The sequence below is a fragment of the Dromiciops gliroides genome, chromosome 4 (genome assembly GCF_019393635.1).
Source record: "Dromiciops gliroides isolate mDroGli1 chromosome 4, mDroGli1.pri, whole genome shotgun sequence".
Taxonomy (NCBI): Eukaryota; Metazoa; Chordata; class Mammalia; order Microbiotheria; family Microbiotheriidae; genus Dromiciops; species Dromiciops gliroides.
Genome location: NC_057864.1, coordinates 184,438,686 through 184,461,378, shown reverse-complemented (window position 1 = coordinate 184,461,378; position 22,693 = coordinate 184,438,686). Strand labels below are relative to the sequence as shown.

At 50.7% G+C, this 22,693-nt stretch overlaps 1 protein-coding gene across 1 annotated transcript; it reads right to left on the bottom strand.

The window, feature by feature from the left end:
* Positions 1-2,433: 2,433 nt before the first annotated feature.
* On the bottom strand, positions 2,434-14,395 carry STAC2 (SH3 and cysteine rich domain 2). Its single transcript, XM_043999285.1, has 11 exons — positions 13,846-14,395; positions 8,050-8,356; positions 7,547-7,644; positions 7,277-7,361; positions 6,905-7,017; positions 6,487-6,559; positions 6,335-6,399; positions 5,948-6,045; positions 5,648-5,699; positions 5,121-5,258; positions 2,434-4,369 (listed from the first exon to the last, which is right to left on the bottom strand). Exons 1-11 carry the CDS (start codon positions 13,933-13,935, stop codon positions 4,265-4,267), a joined length of 1,224 nt encoding a protein of 407 aa, XP_043855220.1. The 5' UTR covers positions 13,936-14,395; the 3' UTR covers positions 2,434-4,264.
* Positions 14,396-22,693: the final 8,298 nt, after the last annotated feature.

Below are 22,693 nucleotides of genomic sequence, written 5' to 3'. Positions count from 1 at the left end.
TGTCTGTCGGTCTGTCCAGATCTATTTCTGTGTCTGTGAGGATCTGTCTATGAGTCTGTCTGTCCGTCCAGATCTGTGCCTGCGTCTCTGTCTATGCCAATCTGTCTCTGAGTCCTTCCAGGTCTATCTCTGTCTGTGTGCCTGTCTTTGCCAATCTGTCTTTCTGCCTGTCTGTCCAGGTTTATCTCTGTTTCTCTGACTGTACCTATCTGTCTCTGAGTCTGTCTAGTTCTCTCTCTTGTTTGTATCTATGTCTGTCTGTCTGTCTTTGGGTCTCCATCTGTCTGTCTCTGTGGGCCTGTCAGTCTGCTTGTCTATATGTCTGTCTTTTATCTATTAGCCTTCATGTTGAGCTGTTTTGGCTTGTCTGCCTGCCTATCTCTGTCTGTCTGTCTATCTGCCTGCCTGCCTGCCTGTCTGACTGTCTTTCTGCAATTTGAATGTTTAAAGTCCTTCCCTCAGTGACTGGGTTAAAGGCCCCCCCTTTCTCCAGGAAAAGCCCCAGAGTGGAGAGTGTGGGCTTTGGTCCAGCCCCCAGCCCCAGAACGCAGCTTCTTTCTCTACTTACGACCTGCAAGAGCCTTCCCAGCAAACCCCTTTCCCCTTCAACACACACACACACACACACACACACACACACACACACACACACACACACACACACACACACACACGGGAGCAATTGGATGTAAAAATCCTGTTGTAATGGCATGAAGGAGGAATAGCAGGAGGAAGAATGGCCCTGGTGCAAGGTTAATCAGTGTGTCTCCCCCAGGAGCAAGAGTACTACTATCGGGAATGAATGTCCCTCAGGGACTGAGTCCTGTTGTGCAGACTGGGGTAAATCCAGCCCTGTCCCCAAGCCCATGGTGGGAGCCCTCCCTGGTCTCCAGAACCCAGGGTTAGATTGGCACCAGGGGCAGAGGTCTATCTGGGGAGGGGGGAGTGGGGAAGGGGGGGAGCAGCAGAATTTTGGTTTTTGCCAGGACCCCTTGCCAACTCTACCCTTGGCATTTTGGGCATTGGCACTGTCTCCCCCCCAACCCAGGCAGCTCGTCCTCCCCCCTCCCCCCTCCCCCCAACTCCAGACTATAAATAGCTCTCTGCATTTGCCTTAGTGATGACGCGGCTTGGGAAGGCGGAGGGGAGTCAACTTTGCAGAGCCAGTGGGCGGGCTGGGGCTGGGGCTGGGGGAGGGGAGCCCCCCTTCCCCCATTCCCGTGCCATGGGCCTGATGACGGGCATGATTGAGTCATCTCTTGGGGCCCAGCTGCCCCACGTCACTGTCAGGTCCTCCAGGCTCTCTTCTTTCTCACGATTCATGGGGTAGGGTTTGAGTGGCAGGACTGGCACAGAGATATGGTGGGGAGGAGAGAGTGTGAGGGAATGAGAAAGACCCAAAGAGCGAGTCACCTCTGAGCTGGACATTAGGAGGCATGTGCCTTGCCTTCCCAAGGGGCCAGAGCTTGGGTAGCACAGGCAAGCCTTGGGCTCACAGGTGCCCTCAATTAATTAGGTTTAATTAAAACTGAAGCAGCCAGATGGGCCAACATTTACCCATATCCCCCATCTCCCACCACATTCCCCGCCCCCCCTACTCTCTAGCCTACCTGTCCTGGCCATTGCAAGTTTTTTTTTTGTTGGTTTTTTTTTTTGGTGAGACAATTGGGATTAAGTGACTTGCCCAGGGTCACACAGCTAGTAAGTGTCAAGTGTCTGAGGTCAGATTTGAACTCAGGTCCTCCTGAATCCAGGGCCAGTGCTCTATCCACTGTGCCACCTAACTGCCCCTCATTGCAAGTTTTAAAAAAACCCAGGTCCAGATGCCATCACCCCCTTCACTCACACTCTATTGTGCCCCCCCCTTTTTTTTTAGTGAGGCAATTGGGGTTAAGTGACTTGCCCAGGGTCACACAGCTAGTAAGTGTTAAGTGTCTGAGGCCAGATTTGAACTCAGATCCTCCTGAATCCAGGGCCGGTGCTCTATCCACTGTGCCACCTAGCTGCCCCTGTGCCCTTCTTTTTCCAGGAAAAACAGACGCTCTTTGAAGTTGGGGAACCTCCAGAGATGGTCTGGGGAGGCAGCCAAAAGAAGGTCACAAGCCAGTGACCCCTTCATATGAGATGGTGGCCACTGAGCCTCATCACTTAGTATGTTTCCCCTCCCCTTCTTGCCAATGTTTCATCAGTCCCCACCCCTCTCCTGTCCCCACCCCTCTTCTGCCAGGATACCTCCAACCATTTCCCCCCAGTGTCCTTCTAGCCCCTGCCTCTTCCCCATCCCCTACCCTTCTTCTCCAAAGTATATCTGGCTTTCACACTTCCCCTGTGAATCTGTCTCCCTCCCCCAGGCCCTGCCTCCTTCCTCCCATCCCACTTCTACCCCCAAGCCTGCCCATCAGAAACACAAGAGAAGGCAGTCTGGGTCACAGGTACATTTAATCAGTGGGTCTGGGGGCCCAGCAGCGCCCAAATCAGACCTGTCATGCAGCCTCTATGTACAGTGGGCATCGTGCCTGCCCCGGAGGGGTATTGCTGGGGCAGCCTCGTGGCAGCAAACAGGGCAGTGTGGCTTCAGCCTCTCCCCACCCCAAATCTGGGAACAGCCCAAGGGAGGGGAGGCAAGGGTCTTAGGGTAAGGAAGGACCTGTGCCCAGAGTAGGGGAGGCATTGGCTGGCGTGGTGAAGGAGGTTCTGAGCTGGGGCCTGGGGAGTTGGGCCTGAAGAGGAGCAGTCTTCACAGGTGAGACCCCACAGGGCATCTCCTCTGGTCTGGGATGCCTCCACTTCTTTCCTTCCTTGGGAGTCAGTATGAGAGTCTCAACTTCCTCCCAACACCTACCTACCTCCCAACCCTCCATTCCTACCCCAAGGGTCTGCAAAGGGTGCCAGGGGTATAATCAGAAAAATGACACTGAAATACAGCCCCTTATCTCCAGTAGGTGGTAGAACCCCCTGGAACATTTAGCCCTCGGGCAGGACTATTTTTAAAGTGCAGTCTTGTTCCCCTGAGACCACCCCTGGCTCACCCTATTGAAGGAATGTTTGCAATTGTCCTATTTCAGCCTTCACAGGGTAAGTCAGATCATAGAAGAGAGGAGAGGCCAGAGAAGAAAAGAGGAACAGGAAAAGAAAACTGCCTATCATCAGTTTTCAGATCTGGGTAATGGGCTTGACTCCCAATTCTTGAAGTCTGTCACTGACTTATCAGGTCCCAGACAACAGGTAGATTTATAAGAATTCTGTAGCTATTGTGATTACTCCCGAGCTCCTCCCAATAACAAACAAGCATGCTACAATTTATTCTTCCTGTTACATCTGGATTGCTTTTCATTGGAGTGGCCGTGGCCGTAGGGTGGAACAGTTTGGGGATGTTCTGGCCTTGGATAGGATTCAGACCACAGCCGGGCTATTCTTTCCCCAACTGTGAGGGCCCATAGGGGTGGAATGGAAGAAGTCCCCATCTTGGTTGTTCCAATTGGGATTTCCTCTTCCCTCAAAACAAGAGAACAATCCCTGTTCTTTCTCCTTCATCCCTCCCCTTCTCTGCCAGCCCAGGTTTCAAGTTATGGGAGAGACCAGTGAAACTTTCCTGAGAATTGAGCGAGTGAGAGATGGTGATATTGGGAAGGCAGCAGTTAGGACCACAGAAGCGGAGAAGCCCCTCCCATATCTCCCACCCCCTTCAAACCCTGAGGGGGGAGCAGGCATTTTGAGGGGCCTGGGAGGAGGGGACATTATCCCTCCCCCAACACCTGCCCCATGCCCAAGTGGACAGAGACAGAGAGACACACACACACACACAGACACACACACACAGAGGCTGGGCTGAGTGGAAAGGTGGCACAAGGCATGCAACAACTGGGAGGGTGGAAGTCTGGGGAGATGCCACAGAAAGCCCCAGAGGACAGAGCTGCCCAGGGCTTGACTCATTGTGGCAGCAGGGCACTGGTGGGCACAGAAATTGGCACCTTGGCACAGGGCAGACCTGCCTGCAGTAGCTGATCCCTGCTCTTCAACTTATTCTCCAACCTGCCCTCCAGAGGGCCCCCAGAGGAAAAATACAACCTTCCTTATCGTAGAGCTTCGGTGTCTATTTAGAGTGGTGCCCAGCAGCGTGGCAGCAAGTGAGCAGGGAGGTGGGTAAGGAGACCCTACTCCATTCCCTGGAACCAGAAGCAGGGAACAAGGGGGCAGAGTTGATATCTGGGTCATCTCCTAGGGGTGGGGGCACTATCTTCTTCTGTGCCTGCTGTGCCCAATTTCAAATCTCAGTCAGAGCATCAGCAGGTACCAGGCCTCTCTTCTTGCCACTGCTGACTCGGATGAAGCCATCAGCATCCTTGCTTCTGCCCACGCCTACACAGATCTGAGCAGGAAAGATGTAGGGCTGAGTGCTTGGAACCAGCCAGGCAGGGTGGCACTGCCCACTGCATTGGCAAGATCCAGGTGAGTACAGAGCCCAAATAATTATAGACCCCCCCTTTTCCCACGTTTCCATAGCTAATGCTTCTCTCCTTGCCCTGAAAGGGAGGATAAGTGAGGAGGTAAGAAGTGTGGCAGCCTAAACTTAAGATGGCTCCTATGAGTGTGCCATGGAACAGAGTCTGAAGGGGACACAGGAACATGCCAGGGGTACCTAGACGCTCTACCTTTGGGTCCTCACTGTCTTGAGGCTCCAGCTTGGCCTGAAGTAATTTCTTTCACTCTGCCTGCCTCTGCTTCCTCCCCTCTCCCCCAATCTTTGAGGCGGGAGTTCTGTCCTAGGCCTGACAGGAGACGGATAGGTGGGAGGAAGAACACCTCTCTGTACATCTTGTGTCTAGCTGCCTTTCTTCCCACTGTAAGGCTTATGGAATTCTCTTCCTGGCATCATCTGAGAGCTTGTTCTTGCCCTCCCTCTGCCTCCTTTCCCCAGCCTCTTTCTTTTTTTGGGGGGGGGGCAGGGCGGGCAATGAGGGTTAAGTGACTTGCCCAGGGTCACACAGCTAGTAAGTGTCAAGTAAGTGTCTGAGGCTGGATTTGAACTCAGGTCCTCCTGAATCCAGGGCTGGTGCTTTATCCACTGCACCGCCTAGCTGCCCCACCAGCCTCTTTCAAAACACCCCTAGGCCACTCACCTGGCTCTCCTTGAGGCTCATGTAGCCCTGTTCCTTATTCCCCGAAAATGGCTGGCAGCACCGCCACACACTTTCTCCTGGCCTCACCCGCTGCACAAAATTGGCGGGGAAGAAGCCAACCCGGTCACCGATCTTGCCCTGCTCGACAAATTCAGGGAGGTTGGTACTGACCTCAGCTCCAGCCCAATGAGCTCACCTCCAATTCTCATTTGGTTTCTCAGACCTCAAGCCCCGAGGGACCAGGCCACCAGGTCCAGGTGAGCCTAGTTTTTCCTTTATTTTCTAAACAAACTTTTACTGCCTTGGTGGCTGGGGGTAGGAATGAGCAGGGAGAGCTTCCAAGAAGGGGAAAGAGGGAGCTGTGCACTTGGGAAGGTGGGAGATGCCAAGTCTGGGGTGGTGGTGGTGTTGGATGGGAGTTTTGAACCTAGTTGACCATGGGGGCACTGCCTCAGGCTGGGCATGGAGAGGGGCACAAGATCCCCCCCCACAACTTCCCCCTTTCTGCCTCCAACCAGTCTAATCACCTTCCACCAGTCCTCATTGGAATCGTCCACAAGCATGATCCGGTCTCCTGGCCTAAGGGAAGAGCAAACTTAGGGCAGTCCCTGGGGTTAGGGGGAGGACTTCTGCCTACCCCCACCCTGACCTGAGCTGTGGCACCCAACTGCCCTCCCCAACCAAAGGAGTTTGTTCAGCGTCCTTGTGGTGATGTTGGGTGTGCTGGCATTGCAACACCTGCAGGGACATGCCCAATTGGGGAAAGTGATGCCCTGGGGAGAGCGGACGAGCGAAGTTCTGGGGTGGGGTTCTGGGAAGACACTTACTGCAGCGCCAGATCATTATGTTCTTGGGGCAAAAACTTGTAGAGAGCAACGTAGGAATACATGGGGCCCACGTCCTTCCGAATGGTGCCCTTGGAGGCCTGGGGTGTCATGGTAGAGAGATGAACACTGAACTCAGAACAGGAATCTGGCATCCCACAAGGGCACTCACCCAGTTAGAACTGTGGAATGTTAGATCTGGAAGGGACTCTAGAAACCAGCTCATCGAAGGTAAGGGCGTACGGGGAATTGGTGATGAGAGGTCTGACATTTTAGAGCCAAAGAGGAATCTTAGACACCATCTAGTCCAACCACCCCATTTTCCATATAAGCCTACCCTGGTACTGCTCCCCTGCCCCCCATCTATGCCTAAATGGCACAGGGTCTTACCTGAGGCTGTCCAGGACTCTTCTCCTCAGGGCCTGGCACTTCACTTTCAGTTGGTGATGTAAAGACTGGAAGAGTGGGAAGGGGGTGGTGTAAGGACTCAGGAGCTGAAGGGGGGCCCGTGCCCTGGCACCAGAGTGCCCTCCCCCACTTACCACTGTCACTGGCACCCTCCTCTGAGCTACGGATGCTACCTTCCCCATCCTCTGCCAATTCATCTCGCTCACTCTGGGAAACAGACAAAGAAAGGGAAAAAGGAAGGAAGGCAGGCTGGGGTGAAATCTTCAGCCCTCTCCCCCAGTGCGCCCCAATGTCCACCAGCCATTGTCCCTCTTTCCTTAGAGTCTCCCAGCCCCGATGCTTTCCCCAGAGTCTCCCCTCCAGTCTTTCCCAACTCTACCCCTCTTTTCTCTGTATCTTCTAACCCCCATCCATCTTCCCTCAGGGACCTCACAGCACCATCTCTCTATCCTATTGTGTCCCATCCCTCATGCTTCTCCCCGACAGTGGACCTCAGCCCTGGTCCATCCTCCCCATCATGCTTTTTCCCCATGCCTGGGTCAAAGTCGGTACCAGGCTTCGGGTGGGGGACTCCGAAGTGCTGCTGAAGCTCGAACGGTTCATTAATGCCAAGGAAGTACCATAGCGGAGGGTCTCATAAATGGGATCCACTTTGCCACCGGCACCTATAAAGGTTGTACCTTCAGGAACCTGTCAGCATACCTTTTCCTGGGAATCTTCTTAAGCCCTAAAATCTAGATCCATGGACACTAGCATCTGGACAGTTTCAAAGCTGGTACAATGCCCTGGGTAGGTAGTGCCAGTGGCCTCTCTTCCTGAGAGAGTGACCCCTACCATAAGAAGACATTACCTCCCCATTCTAGGAGCCTGAGCTGGCTGTGCTTATTATTGTCTGGGAAGAATGAGAATTAGATGCATACTTACCAGCTGGTGGGGACTCCCGGGTACAGGCTGAGGGTGGCTCATGCACCAGGAGAGGGGAACTGAAATTGCGTCGGAAAGAGGTGGACTAGGGGAGGAAAGAGCAGAGAGGTGTCAGTGCCAACATCAAGGGAAGAGGGCCTGATCTTCTTTGGTATCTCTCATTGCAAGGAATTAGCTCTTTGGAATAGGGGAGAAAGATGCAGTTTCCTTCAAGGTACCAATGGGCACACAGTCATCAACTGGAGAACGTTGAGATAGGCTCTTGCTCACCGTTTTGCCTGGGCACTGCTGGTGGGAGATTTCCTCAGAGCACCAGAGGTGGACGCTGACTTTGCACGTCTTACATCGTAAGCCCTGCTTGGAGTTGCCTAGAGAGTAGTTTGGAATTTGGAGGACAAGGAGGAAGGTCCCCACATCCCCCTGCCCCCATGGACATATGCACATTGGTTGGGTGAGTAGAAAGAGTGATAGTGGGCTGGGGGCTAGATGGAAATAAAGATGGGACACATCGACAGAAGAAAGCTTCTGTCCATGGCTGTCCTCCTGAATGGACGGGCGCGGCTATGAGCTACTTAGGGTGGAAATTAACATAACAGAGAATAGCTGTGTGGGGTTTGGAAAGAACTCCCCACCTGGTGTCCCATAAAGCCAATGTTGGCATTGGAGGGCCAGGGAGAAGTGGGCTATAAAACAGGCAGATCCATGCCATTCATCCTCCCCCCATGCCACCTTGGCACTCCCACCTATGCCCCTATCAGTGTCCAGGCACCTACCCACGATAACCTGGTGGCAGAGTTCACAGGGGCTGGCACGTTTGAAGACATGTTCTTGGAAGCTGTGGGTCCTCAGGGGCTTGAGAGGTGCCAAAGGACGCTGGATTGGACAAGGGGATCGGGCAGAGGTGGGCAGGCCTGGATCAGTGGATGCAGGTGGGGGTGAAGGGGGTGGTAATGGGGTTGGGGGGGTCAGCAGCACCTCCGTTGGGCACTTGAGTTCAGTGCCTGAACGAAGGAAGAAATTCTCCACACTCTTGCTTCGAAGGATGGTCTTGAGGGACAGAGAACGTTTGAAACGCTGAAGCTGAAAGAGAGGAGGCCATGGTCATAGGGGACCAGAGTCCATAGAAGGGGAGGCTCTGATTATATCCAATAGCATCCCCCCCACCCCCACCACAACCAAAAGCACGAAAGCCAAAACTGGTAATCCCAATCAATGTGGGTAGAGCACCAGGCCTGGAGTCAGGAAGACCTGAGTTCAAATTTGGCCTCAGACATTCACTATCTGTGTGACCCTGGGCAATCACTTAATCCTGTTTGCCTCCATTTCCTCATGTGTAAAATGATCTGAAGAAGGAAATGGCAAAGCACTCCAGTATCTGCCAAGAAAATCCCAAATGGGGTCACAGGGAGTTGGACACGATTGAAACGACAACCAAACAAATCAATGTTGGGGCTCAAAACTGAACTTGGGAATCTAGAACTAATGAAGTCCTAAGGGAAAGGAAGCAGGTGGGTTCTAGATCACGACCCAGTGTTCTAAACCCAGTTGATTTTCGGTGTTCAAAAATCCGCACATTTCTCACTTCCAGCATCAATTCCAGAAAGTTATCCTGTATTTTCCCTCCCACTCTTAGTGGGAAGCCCAGAACCCTCACTGTCCTACATCTCTCTCTGGTCCCATTCCTGGCAATCCTCTGCCTGACTCAATCTGCCCAGATAGAACATGGGGAGGGAGGCAGCAGACTGAAGATATGGGCACAGAGTCTGTGTCACTGCTGGCCAAGGCGCCCAGATGATGAGCTGGACAGCATAAGGTGCCACTGCTGCCAACCTCCCAGCCCTGGCAGGGGAGGAGTGGATGCAGCTGCTGGTTCAGAGAACACAGACACATCTTCTCCTGCCACACTAGCCTCTGGAGGACAATGGGAAGTAAAGGTGGGGGTCTGGGAAGTTGTACATGATAGACCCACATCTGCTAATCATGAAGCCTGAGTTCTGCAGGATGTCTGGCTTCCCCAGTAGTTGGTATCACTGGATCACTGAAATAAATGTCTTCCAAACTCTGGCTTCCTGGATAGCATTGTTGGTCTCTGCCTCTGCAGGTTCCAGCCAGGGCAGATAATAGAGTCTGGGGCCCCAAGGTCCCTGTGGAGATGGGAGAGGGTGGTGATGGAATCATCTCAAGAGCATTTGAATGATGTCATTTGGGACCAGAATATTATCTTAAGCCCCAGTACCATCTCTGATGGATGCCAAGGGATGTTTGAGAGTTCCTCTTCCTCATGCCCTGGAATTTTTTGGAGGGAGTGGCGTACCCAGTCTTTTGTCTAGAATTGTTCTGAACTATCCTGGAGTTTTGCCATATATCTTGCTCTTGTCAGGGTAAGCCCTGGGGCAAATAGGGAGAAAGTGGCTTCAGAAATGTCTGATCCCACTGCCCACAACAGGCATTTGTGCTGGGTTCCAAACCAAGACCCATCTTCTCAGGCCAGCCTGTGTGGGAATAACATGCCAGGATGTGACTCACCACCTCCCTATCGCCACAGAAGCACTCTTCTCCTCTCTTCCTTTCACCAAGGAGGCAGGAGAGTGGAAGCTTTGAGTGAGGGTAGCCAAGAGGCAGAAGGGCAAAGCTTCTCTCTTCTGTGCCCTCACCCCCACCTTGGACCTGCTCCCTGGCATGGGGGAGATGCCACTTTGAAGTAGCTGGCAGACCTGCCTGTCAAGCATCTTGGAGCCTTTTAGGCATTTCCTTTGCTCCTTCCAGCCAAATGACCAGAGGACTGAAAATACTTGGCCTGCTTTTTCTGCCCACCTACTCCATCCTTCCAGGATGAGGACAACATAGATGTCAGGGCTGGAACTGACCATAGAACATAGACCATGAGGGCGGGAAGAGATCTCAGGACGGAGAGGTAGAAAATGTAAGACATGGCAAGAGCAAAGACTCAATGGGCCTCAGATGTCAACTAGTCCAATCCCTTCTTTTTACAAGTTACATAACTGAGGCCTGGAGAGATTAATTGAACTGGCCAACATCACACAAGGTAGTAAGAGGTGGGATTTGAACCCAGATCTCTTGACTTCAAAGCCAGAAGATCTTCCCACTATACTAAACTGCCTCTTAGGGACCTTAGAGGTTAGCTGGTCCAACCCTCTTGTTTCCTAGAGGAGGAAACTAAAGCTCGTTATGGGGAAATGGATCAATGAGATAATAGATAGAAAACCCTTTGCAAATCTTCAAGTGCTATATAGATGCTTATCATTATACACTTTCTTCTCCTCCTCCTTCTTCTTATTATGATCATCACCACCACCATCATTCATCCCAAATCACCCAGCTAGTTAGTAGCATGACTCAAGCTGGAACCTAGGCCTCCAGAGGGCTCTTTCCACCTCTCTCCTTTTTCATATCTCCCTGTCCATCTCTTTCTTTCCCCATCTGAGGCGCTCCTCCCTTTTCCCCAGTTCCTGAAAGGGCACCAAGCAGCTGCGGGGTAGGCGGTAGTGGGCACCGGTGCCAGCTGACTCAGATGGTGGTGCTGGCATAGAAGGGTCCTCTTTCCCTGGGGAGGATGGAGCCAAAGGATGGTGGGGTGAGGGGGTGGGGATGTCCCATGTTGGAGGCAAGTTCCTTTTTCAGCTGCTTAGCTCTGGGAGTGAGGACAAGAAGATGAGACATGTCTGAAACTCACCACTGGCCCTAAATGGGCAGGTTGGCAGGGAAAATTGGGTGGGAGGGAAGTCACCATGGGTTAGGTCTATCACATGGATGTATGAGGGGTGGGGCAACCAGGGAGAAGATGCCAAGGTTGTGACAAATAGGATTTTAAGCACTGGCATCAGTGTCTGCCAGTTACTCAGCCCCCTCTGTTGTACCTGCCCAGCTCCGATTACCAGACATGAAAAAAGAGCGTCATGGGCAGCAACCAGACCCTCTCACCCTAGGGACATGAAAGAGCCTTCTATGGCTATCTCTGAAGTTATCTCCCCTTCTCCCAAGGCTAGGTTGGGACATAGACACTAAATTTTCACCATCTTCTTTGCCCACTTTCACTAAGGAGGAAGGAGAAGGAGCATCTATCTTGGGTAATCACAGTTGGGGGAGGGGTGGTGATGCTAAGCACAATCCTGTGGCTGTTTTGCTCTTGCTTGATTGCCTGGTCCATAGGGTCTTTCACAAGACTAATGAGGTGAGGTAGGGGTCCAGGGGATCAGAATAGCCTCAAAGACAGGATAGGGGAGGGGGACACTGCTCAGACCAGACTTCTAGCCCTTCTCCTTATCCCAGAGGTAGAACTGTTTTGAAAGGGTCCTCAGGACGGGAGGGGGAAAAGGACAGCAGCCTGAACCGGCTGACTTCTCTCCCTCCCCTCCCCCTAAGCTGAGCTTGCAGGTTGGCCAACTTGCTGAGGTAGCACTGATACTGCAGGAGCATCCCCACCCACCCCAGCCCTAGGGTTTCTGAGAGAAAGGGGGGGAGTGGAGAAACAGGTTCTAGATGGGAGAAGATGGCCGAGACTGGGGGAGCTCCACTGATAAATACTTTGAGATCTGGGGAAACAGAGGACCTGTCAGTGTGTCTCCCCAGGTGATTAGGGAGGAATGTAATAGAGACGGGGAGAGGATTGGTAGCCTGGGGTACTACCTCTGACTGGATTTATCTATCGCCCCTCTCCTCTCCCTAGCTTTATTCCCTCTAGCTCTAAGATGCTCTCACAAATATTCCAATAGCACAAGGACCTCCTCCCCAACATTCCTGATCTAATAGACATCTCTCCCCAGGCTGAGTTACCTTTGTTAGGAATGGTGGGGTTACCAATCCCCACTCCTGGAGGTGGGGGTTTGGAAGTGGGTGAGAAGGGCAAAGGTATATGGGCACCCTAAGAGCTAGGAGGTCTGGACACTTGGCTCCCACTGACTCAGTTTTCTAGGATAGCCCTGGTCTTGGGGCATGGTCTCTCCTTTCTCAATTGATTGACATTGTCAGGTTCCCCTAATTGCACTTAGCATTAGTAGACTTTGACCTTGAATTAACCTCTTCTTTCAAGGAAAAGTATATATGTAGGGGGTGGAGGTGGAAGATATGATATCTAGGGAAGGATTTAGGCCCCCAGACCCTAGGGGTGAACTTCAGGATCCAGGGTGAAGATGAGAGGTATCAGGCGCCACCCCGCCCCCCAGGCCATTTTTCCTATTTTTTTCTCCCTTCATCCCTAAATATTCCAAATAGACACGAATAGAGAGCTGGAAGAACTAAAAATGGGAGATCAAACCTTTCCACGAGGCTTAAGGGAATGGGGGCTTTTGGGCCAGAGGGGAGTGGTTTCTTAACCCTGCAGACCCACTTTGCTTACCCAGGCAGGGATTTCTATCCAGCTGCTATCAGGGAATTCCTGCGGCTAAATTTCCGCGGGATCCGATCCGGCGCTCGTCGACGTGAGGCTGCCTCCCGGTACCCAAGTCTAATGCTCCTGAGGACCCCGCCCTCCTTCACTGGGGGATAACTCATTCATTGTTCAACTGACTTGCTATGCCCAGAAGTAACAATCATGAATAATTAGGGTTAATTATGATATTAATTATGATGGATGTCTTTTCTGTCTCTATCCTCTTCCATACCTGGTTGGGGAAAGGGGAAAGGGGAAAGGGGAGGGAGGGGCAGCTAGTGGCACTGCTCACTCCCCCTACTTCTCTTCCCCTCCTTTTCTCCTCCCCCCTTAGCCCCCTACCCCCACGAGAAGAGAAGCTTTCAACGTTGCCGCAGCCCTTGGAGCCCAGCAGCCAGAAGGACCCGACCCCAGGACCTCCTCCCCCTGCAGCCCTCCCCTCCTGGACTCGCGGCTCCCCGAGACTGCAGCTGGACAGAGACATGGGGATCGAGAGAGATCAAGAGAGACGTAGAGAAAGAAGACATAGCCAGCGAGACAGCGACCCCAGGGCCCCACACACTCAAAGAGCCGGGACTACACACCGAGACTCGGATCCCCGGGAAACACACGCCTGCGTAAACACACACACACACACACACACACACACACACACACACACACACACACTCACACACACCCTACAGTTCCTCCTCGGGCTCTGCATAGATTCCCTCCAACAAAGGGGAGTTACAACCTTCCCCCAGGCGAGTCGGGAGACAGCAGACCCGCCGCATGTGTGTTTGTGCATGAGCCCGCGCACATGTGGTGTGTGCTTGTGTGTGTGTGTGTGTGTGTATGTATGCGTGTGCGCGCGCGTGAGCGTGTGGTCAGTTACTCCCTCCCCTCCTAGTTTGCTCCCAGCTAGGTCCTCTCTAGAGGCTGAGAGGTTCTAAGATTATGCTGGACAGCGCCCGCCCTGTGGTGGTGGTGGGAAAGGGGGCGAGCTATCGCGACCCGCTCTTGACCCCAGCCGCTGTGTGTGTCGTCTGTGTCGCGGCAGTGCGGGGACAAAACAAGCCCAGGTCAAGGAGAGGGTAGGACAGAGGCGGTGACAGCGGGCCGAGGAGCGGAGAGCTGCAGGGCGGGAAAGAAGGAACGGGGAGAGAGGGGAGGAAATCGCGACCCCTCCCCAAGTTACCTTGGTTTCCTGGAGGGTGGAAACAGCCCCAGGGGAGGGATGAGTGGCTGCGTCCTCGGGTTCGTTCTCCTTCTCGCTCATTTCGGTCATGGTCGTGGTCCCGCAGCTGGGGCGCTGCGTGAAGGGGGTAGCGGAGGCGGGGGGCAAAGGCCGGGCAGGAGGGCCGGGTTAGATCGGAGTGAGACCAGGCGGAGAGAGAAAGAAGATTCTCACTGGGGTCCTATACCCCCCTTCCTCCCAAGCTCTCGAACCTGACGCCCCCCTCAAAATCGGTCTGAAAGGAACCCTTCTTTCCCCCCCTAAAAATGCCGAGCAAATACCCTAATTTGCTCTGCAGGAAGAGAAAGTTCTGGGGCTGCCCCGCAAGGAGGAAGACAATTAAATGAATGAGTAATTAAAGGCAGATTGGGGAGAGAGGACCCCCAGGCACTGAGGGTTTGCAGAGGATGCTGTGCAGAAGGGAGAGGGAAGAAGGAATGAAGGAATGGAGGGATGGAGGGAGAGAGCTTAGGGCTGTGTCCGGTCGGGCCCCACTGTCCTCTGAGCCCGCCCCCCGCCCCCCTCCCCCCAGCCCCTGCCTGGGCACTTGGCATCCCCTCTGCCCAGTCCTCGCCTCCCAACTTTGATTTAAGAGGTCGCTTGGTCCCACCCCCTTCTTTTCCCTGCTCCCCCGCTCTACTATGCAAATTAGGCAAATAGCCATTGGCTGCCGTTCTGACAGGGGTGGAGCGGGGAGTAGGGTAGGTGGGGCCTGAAGGGATCAGAAAAAGTGGGGGGTATTTTTTGGGGGGTACCCTCAGGGAAAGAAGAGGAGGGGTCAGGGAGGAAGAGTAGGGGCTTCCAAGCTAATCTTCCACTCTCTGCTCCGCTGTGAGAGACTGGATGGATAGTTAGGAGGCAAAAATGGGTTGGAGATGCAGCAGGAGAGATGAGGGTTAGACTGAAGGAAGGACTTCCTTATAGTGAGGGGGGGCATTGCTGGAAGGTAGGAATAGTGCCCGAGGATAGGGCTATCTCATATCCAGGTCAAGAGAGACCCTATCCTACCCCTACCTACGCCTGGGCTAGATAGGTCAAGTCCTTTCCCTGAGAAAAGGCAAGAGACAATTAGAACTGGCCAGCAAGAGGCGGTGCAGGTTTAAAGGCTGATGAACAGAGAGAAGAAGAAACTTGGGTTTCTGTCCAGATTGTCATTTTGTGATTTCAAAACTCACATCGCCTCTTTGGGCCTCAGCAGTCAGTTCTATCAGACCACCAATCGAAGGTTCCCCAAATCCATCTTAAAAACTTCAACCAAAGTGGGCAGCTAGGTGGCGCAGTGGATAAAGCATGGAGCCCTGGATTCAGGAGGACTTGAGTTCAAATCCCACCTCAGACACTTGACACTTACTAGCTGTGTGACCCTAGGCAAGTCACTTAATGCTCATTGCCCCCTCCCCCCCCAAAAAAAACCAAACAAACAAATAAAAACCTTCACCCAAGCAAAGACCTTCTTTGTAGGTTGCCTTGAATTCAAGGGTTGGGGGAGGGGTGGGACATCGGTAGTGCAAACATCTCACTCTACTGGCCTCCCTCCTATGGAGCTGCCTGATGTCTCTCCAGATTCCTGTGACTGTCACTTGTCTATCGACAAGTTTTCCCAAATCCTCCCCCCTTTCATTGTCATCCTGAGAAAGGAGAATCTCCATAGCTACCTTTCTCTACTGCTTAGCTCCTTGCCTTGGTCTAGGCATTTCTCCTGGTGGAGTGTGGGGAGGATCTCCTCTTTTGAGTGAGCAGGAGACCCCAGGCAGGACGGACTCCACTCATTCTCACCCCAGACTTTCCTGCTGTCTGTGATGTGATGCTGAGGAGCGCTTGATTAGGTGGAAGATAAAGGGGGGCCCTTTCTTTATCCTCACATGGTACCTGGGGAGAACGCATGAGATTACTGGAGGCTCATTCCCCCCTCCCACTACCAGCCTTTCTTTGCCATCCCCTACCTCTCCTGTCCAACCCATGATGATCTCATTGCTTCCCCTACCAGCCCACTCAGGTTACCAAGTCCCAGGGCAGAAGATTTATTTGCAAGCTGTGAAAGAAGAACAAGGGCAGACATGAGGATTTAACTCTGAGAGGCTCTGGATCACCCCCACCACACACACACACACACACACACACACATACACACACTTTCAGCTAGAAGCCTGTACCTTCCATCACTGTTCTTCTAAGAGGATAACAGAACCTATCTTGAGCCCAGCCCTCAAGCCACTTATCTTCAAAAAACAGTCCCTTTCCCCACACCTCCAGATTTTTCTGCCCTGTCCAGACCAGCCTTCCCCTCTGTAGTCCCAGAATTTCAGATGCTTGAGCATTCCCAGGAAGGGTCATTTATGTTCTCCTGCTTGGTCCAAAAACAGGGGCAAAGTGGGGCTGTGGTCCTGCGTTTGATGATCAGCTGGGAAGAAGGTGTTATAGCCATCTTGTCAGGCATTACCCAGTTGCTCTACTATCTCCTTTTCTTCCTTCTAAAGAATTTCTTGCCTCTCCTTCCTATTTTTCCAGGCAGGGAGAAAGAAGTCCCTACATTGTCCTGGACTGCCAGTGGGGACAGTGACTAAGACAGAGGGAGAAAATGGGGTTGATTATCAGGCACTCAGATCTTTATGATGAACTTCTCAGATGGAAATAAATGGTGGGGCAGATAGTCAAAGGGGAGCCTGAGAAATGTCTAGCCCTGGGGACTTCTAAAAACATAAACACACCCCTCTCCCCCCACCCTGCCCCAGGCTCCAGGTATCCTTTTTAGCTGAGGCAGGGGGTTGGAGGCTATGACCTCTGTAGGTCCTTTGAGAACTGGATGACTTCCTGAAGCATCCCTGCTCCTGACCAGAATAGTCTTTCTTTAATAGCGTCTGAGTCATGGCCCGTGTTGCTACTGCCTAATGACAGGCCACTCCCCAATCTTGTGTCTGACCCTGTTAATGATGATAACAGCTCCCATTTTCAGAGTGCTTTCAGGTCAACAGAGGGCTTTCCCCACAACATCCCTGTGAGGTAGGCAGATCAAATATCTCCATTTTGCAGATGAGGAAACATTCTAAAAGAGGTTGTCCAAGGTCACAAATCTAACAAGTATTGGGCTCAGGCTATGAACTCAGGTCTCTTGCTTCTATATCATACTGCCTTTTCATGCTTCCAGACCTCAGAGGACTGAGGTTCCCAGAAAAAAAAGAGAGTGGAGTTACGGTGTTTCCTCCTGGAGAAAGCTGAGGGAGGGACCACAGCAGAATCATATCCCAATTTCAGATAAGGTTGAACCCTCCATTCCCCCTGGGAACTGAAAGGTCACAGGAGGAGAGGGATTTCATTTAGTGAGAGGCCACACAGCAGTAAGATAGATAACAGTCACACTATAAGAAGGACCACCACGAGGAGTGTATAAACAAACTGGAATTATCTAATATATTTTTTCTGGGGGAGAATTCAGGGGCATCTAGGCACCGTCCCTGGAGTCAGGAGGACATGAGTTCAAATCCAGCCTCAGACACTTGACACTAACTGTGTGATCCTTGGTAAGTCACTTAACCCTAATTGCCTCAAACATCTGGGGTCATCTCCAGTCATCCTGGTGTGTATCTTGTCACTGGATCCAGATGACTCTGGAAGAGAAGGGTGAAGCTGGTGACTTTGCACAGCCCTGCCTCACTTAAATCCAATTCCCTGCAAGTCATGACATCTGTCATGGTCCTCTCTGAGAATGAAGGACAAATTACAAGGTATGAGAGGTTGAAGTTGATTTGGACATGGTAAGGGGATGGATGAAATAACCTTAAGTCTGAGCCTTAATGTATTCTCTCATCAAAAGAAAATGTATTAGGGGGCAGCTAGATGGCGCAGTGGTTAAAGGACCGGCCCTGGACTCAGGAGTACCTGAGTTCAAATCTGGTCTCAGACACTTGACACTTACTAGCTGTGTGACCGTGGGCAAGTCACTTAACCCCCATTGCCTAAAACAAACAAACAAACAAACAAAAACCCAAAAAACATAATGCATTTTATGTTCAAATGAGAAAACTTTTAGTCTCTTCACTTCCTCCCTAGGATCCCTGACCCCTTCTGAACACGCTGAAAATACTTGGGCCAGAATTACTAATGGCTCACTTCTACTTAGGTGTCCTCAGCCACGAAATTTGGAGATCCTATGGGAATGGGGTTGAGTGGTTTATTTTTCCTGATTTTCTTGGTCTCTGTGCTGGGAAGGAGGGCAGTGGTAGTCAGCAATTCTACCCAAATGGGGTCACAAAGTGGGGGCAGTGCCTATGGGTGGAAGGCAGTGGGGTTGGCCAAGAAAGCAGCCCATGTCTGAGGCTTTCCTCTGTCTGGGCAGGACTTGTGCCCCTGGGCCCCTGGAGGCAGACACCACTCTAATGAGCTAACTGCCATAGCAGCCATCAGTAATTATGACTTTATGGAAATATGAAGGGAGCTTACGCAAGTCCCTGACACACTTCCTAGTTCTTGGCATCTGGGACAGCCAGGTCCTCAGGGGCCAGTAGAAGAGAGAAGAAGCCAAGCCATCGGCCCCCACCTTACCACCAGCTTCCTAGAGCCTCAGGTGACTGGGCTCTGTTTCCTAAGGCTGCCTGTCTCCACATGTGTCTCTGTCTGTCTTCAGGTGAACTATTCTCTTTTTCTTTGTTTCCCCCCTTCCCCAAGGGGAAGGATGCTTCCTGGCTCTCTCAGCCCCAGTTTAGGACTTTTGTGGAATGTAGTTATAGGCAGAGGGTGGCTAATGTGAAAGGAAGTATGGTGTGGGGGATACCCCCATGTCTCCCAGTTTCAAGAAAATGGTTTCTTTTAACTTTCCAGGAAAATACCATCTCTCCCACCCCCACCCCACCCCCCCCGGACAAACCAGGCACAGGCCTGAGGATTGTAGATGCTGAGAAAATAGATATAGGGTAGGAGACATGGAGTATGGGGGACCTGAGATGGGCGAGTCCTATGAATGTCTATCCCCACCTGGCCCTGATCTATCCCTAAAATCTTCTGTCTCCTCTCATTTCCCCCACCCTGACCTTCTGGCACCGGCTGCCATGGTAACAGCCTTGGGGTTATTTTTTGGGGGGTGGGGAAGAAAAAAGCCCAGGATCCAGGGTAGTAGTGAGTAGAAAGAAGGGATATTTGATGTTTCCCTGAATGTTGGGATATGGGTTTGTTTTGGTTTTGGTTGTTGTTGCTGCTGTTCTTTTGGGGGGAGGGGGTGACTTGGGAGGCTGAGCACCTGGAGGGGATAAAGCTGGATTGGGAGAGTACCTTTATCCCAAGCACTGATCCTCCCTATCTCCTCTGCATGGAGGGAAAAGGGTCTTCATTCTTCTATTATTCAAGATACTCAAGCTTACCTGGTACCCTGAGAAGTAGAGAAGAGCGGGGCAGCTAGGTGGCGCAGTGGATAGAGCACCGGCCCTGGAGTCAGGAGTACCCGAGTTCAAATCTGGCCTCAGACACTTAACACTTACTAGCTGTGTGACCCTGTGTAACCCTAATTGCCTCACTAAAAAAACCCAAACAAACAAACAAACAAAAAACCCAAAGTAGTAGGGGAGAGCTAGGACTGGTGAGGGCTAGGCTGAGACCCTGTGTGAGGACTACACCCAGACCTGGTGGCCATAGGCTGTGTGTGTGTGTGTGTGTGTGTGTGTGTGTGTGTGTGTGTGCATGAGCTCAAGGAGGGATTACTGTGTTAAGGTGATAGTAGGGGAGAAGAGAGAGAGATAGTAGGTGGTGCAGTAAATAGAACATCAGGCTTGGAGGCAGTAAGATCTGAGTCCAAATCTGGTCTCAGATACTAGCTATGTGACTCAGGGCAAGTCACTTCACCCTGTTGGTCTCAGTTTCCTCATCTATAAAACGAGCTGGAGAAAGAAATGGTAAGTCACTCTACTCCAGTATCTTTGCCAAGAAAATCCCAAATGGGGTCATAAAGAGTTGGACACAAATGAAAACGACCGAACAAATAACAACAAAGGAGAGAGGAACAGAGGGGCAATAAAATATAAATATAGGGCAAATTGAGTCTCACTTCTAAACCTACTCCTGGTTGAGCTTTCAGGTTATTAACCCTTCATAGCAAAGACCTTAGAATTTAGGGCTTTTGTTGTTCAGTCATGTCAGACTCTTCATGAGCCCATCTGGGGGTTTTCTCTGCAGAGATACTGGAGCCTTCTCCAGCTCATTTTACAGGTGAGGAAACTGAGGCAAGTAGGGTTAAGTGACTTGCCCAGGGTCACTCAGCTAGTAAGTGTCTGAGTCTCAATTTGAATTCAACAAGATGAACCTTCTTGATTCCACTATCCACTGTGCCACCTAGCTGTCCATGGATTCAGAATTAGAAGACATTGTAGAAATTATTAATCTGAGGCCATCTGATGTAAAGGATAGAGAACCCACCTCTGAGTCTGGGTTCAAGTCCTGTCCCTGATGTGTGCTAGCTATATGATCCTAAGCAAGAATTTGACCTTTCAGTGTTCCTTGGGATCATAGATTCAGAGCTAAAAGGGACCTTAGAGGCCAAGTCCAACCCCCTTATTTTACAAATAAGGAAACTGAAAGACAGAGAGGCAAAGTGACTTGTTCAGGGTCACACAACTAGTAAGTGTCTGAGGCAAAATTCAAACTCAGAACTTCCTGACTCCAAGTCCAGTGGTCTAGAACGTGTTTCTCTAGCACTTTAAGATTTGCAAAACACTTTATCCATATTTTATCAATTGTTCCTCACAACAACTCTATGAACTGTTGAAAGATGAGGAAACTGAGGCTGAAAGAAATTAAGTAATTTGCACATGATCACATAGCAAGATTAGAACTCAGGTCCTCTTAACCTCATCTATTTCTCTATCCACAGCGCCACCTAGCTGCCCATATTGGCACTGTTTTAGAACCATAAATTCAGAGCAGATGTCCAGGTGTTCATTTGAACATCGGTAGTGGGGATTTTCTCACTCAGCATTTCCTATTCCAGTGAAATCTTGGGTCCTGTGCAAAAATGAAATAATTTAGTACAACTCCAATTGAAGTAACAGCTTTTTAATTGATATCTCCCTCTCCAAGCTACCCTGCATATCATGTTTAGCTTAATCTTCCTAAAATGCTGATTTCATTAGGTCACACCCCTCCCCTCCAAAAACCTCCAATGACCCTTTATTTTCTTTTTAAAATGATTTAAACATTTTATTTTAAAATTTAACTATGCCTTTTATTTTTATTTACACCACAATTGCCTCCCAATATACTCCATATTTAGAACCTTTCTTTGTAACAAAGAAAAAAAATAACACTCATTATTTAGTCTTTTTTTTGTGTGTGAGTCAATTGGGATTAAGTGACTTGCCCAGGGTCACACAGCTAGTAAGTGTCAAGTGTCTGAGTCAGGATTTGAACTCAGGTCCTCCTGACTCCAGGGCTGGTGTTTTATCCACTGCATCACCTAGCTGCCCCTGTCATCTCATTATTTAGATAAGGAAACTGAGGCCTAGAAGAGAGCAACTTTTCCAAGGTCATACTATTAAGAAGTGGTAGGGAAGGGTGGCTAGGTGGCGCAGTGGATTAAGCACCAGCCCTGGAGTCAGGAGTACCTGAGTTCAAATCCGGCCTCAGACACTTGACACTTACTAGCAGTGTGACCCTGTGCAAGTCACTTAACCCCCATTGCCCCGCAAAAAAAAAAAAAAAAGAAGTAGTAGGGCTAGGATTTAAATGCAGCTCTTAAGAATCCAAATTGTTCAGTCGTGTCCAACTCTTTGTGACCCCATTTGGGGTTTTCTTGGCAAAGAAAACTAGAGTGGTTTGCCATTTCCTTCTCCAGCTTATTTGACAGATAAGGAAACTGAGGTAAACAGAGATAAACGACATGCCCAGGATCACATACCTAGGAAGTGTCTGAGGCCAGATTTGAACTCACATAGATGAGTCTTCCTGACTCCAGGTCCTGCTCTATCTACTGTACCACTTAGCTGCCCACAAAGAATTTGGCATAGAGTTTAGAAAGTAGATCCTGAAGTCAGGAATATCTGAGTTCAAGCTCTGCCTCTAACAAACTAAGTAAATTTGACCCTGGGTAAGAAACTTAATCTTTCAGTGCTCTAAGCAATTCTTTAAGCCTATATATTGCAGAGAGGGTGCTGAGCTGCACTGGTAGAGAGAGTCTTCTCACCTGGGAGTTCCCTATACCAATGAAATCACAAGTTCAGTCCCTAAATTGCCACTGCCTCTATTTAAGAAGTATTTTAGCTGAGCAATCCAAGTCCTCATCCCAAAAGAGTGCCCACTGAGCCCAACCAAGGAAAGATGAATATACCCACAGCAAGGATCCACTGCCAACTTGTCAGTCAATACACATTTATTAAGCTCGTTTCATATACCGAGCACTGTGCTAAATCTGGGGCACAAAGAAAGGTAAAAGACAATCCCTGCTCTCAAGTAGCTCACAGTCTTGCAGAAGAACACAGAATACAGTACAACCACAGGAAGGAGCCAACCACTGGGAGTCAGGAGATTTTTTCTTTTTTTTTCTTTTTTCTTTTGAGATTTTTTCTTAACATAGTGGCTTACACATAATAGACACTTATTAATGCTTGTTGAATGGAATGGAATTTAATCAGCCTTAACTCACTGACACACTGTGATCTTAGAGATGGAAAGAGAAGTTGGAGGGGAGGAGGTAGGAATAAGTATTTATAGAGTACCCACTAAGTTCCAGGCACTGTTCTAAATGCTTCATACATATTGTAACGATTGGAATGACACCACCAGCTGGAGAGCTACTGTAGGAAAGGTCCTTTGGGTGTCACTATTTATTGGC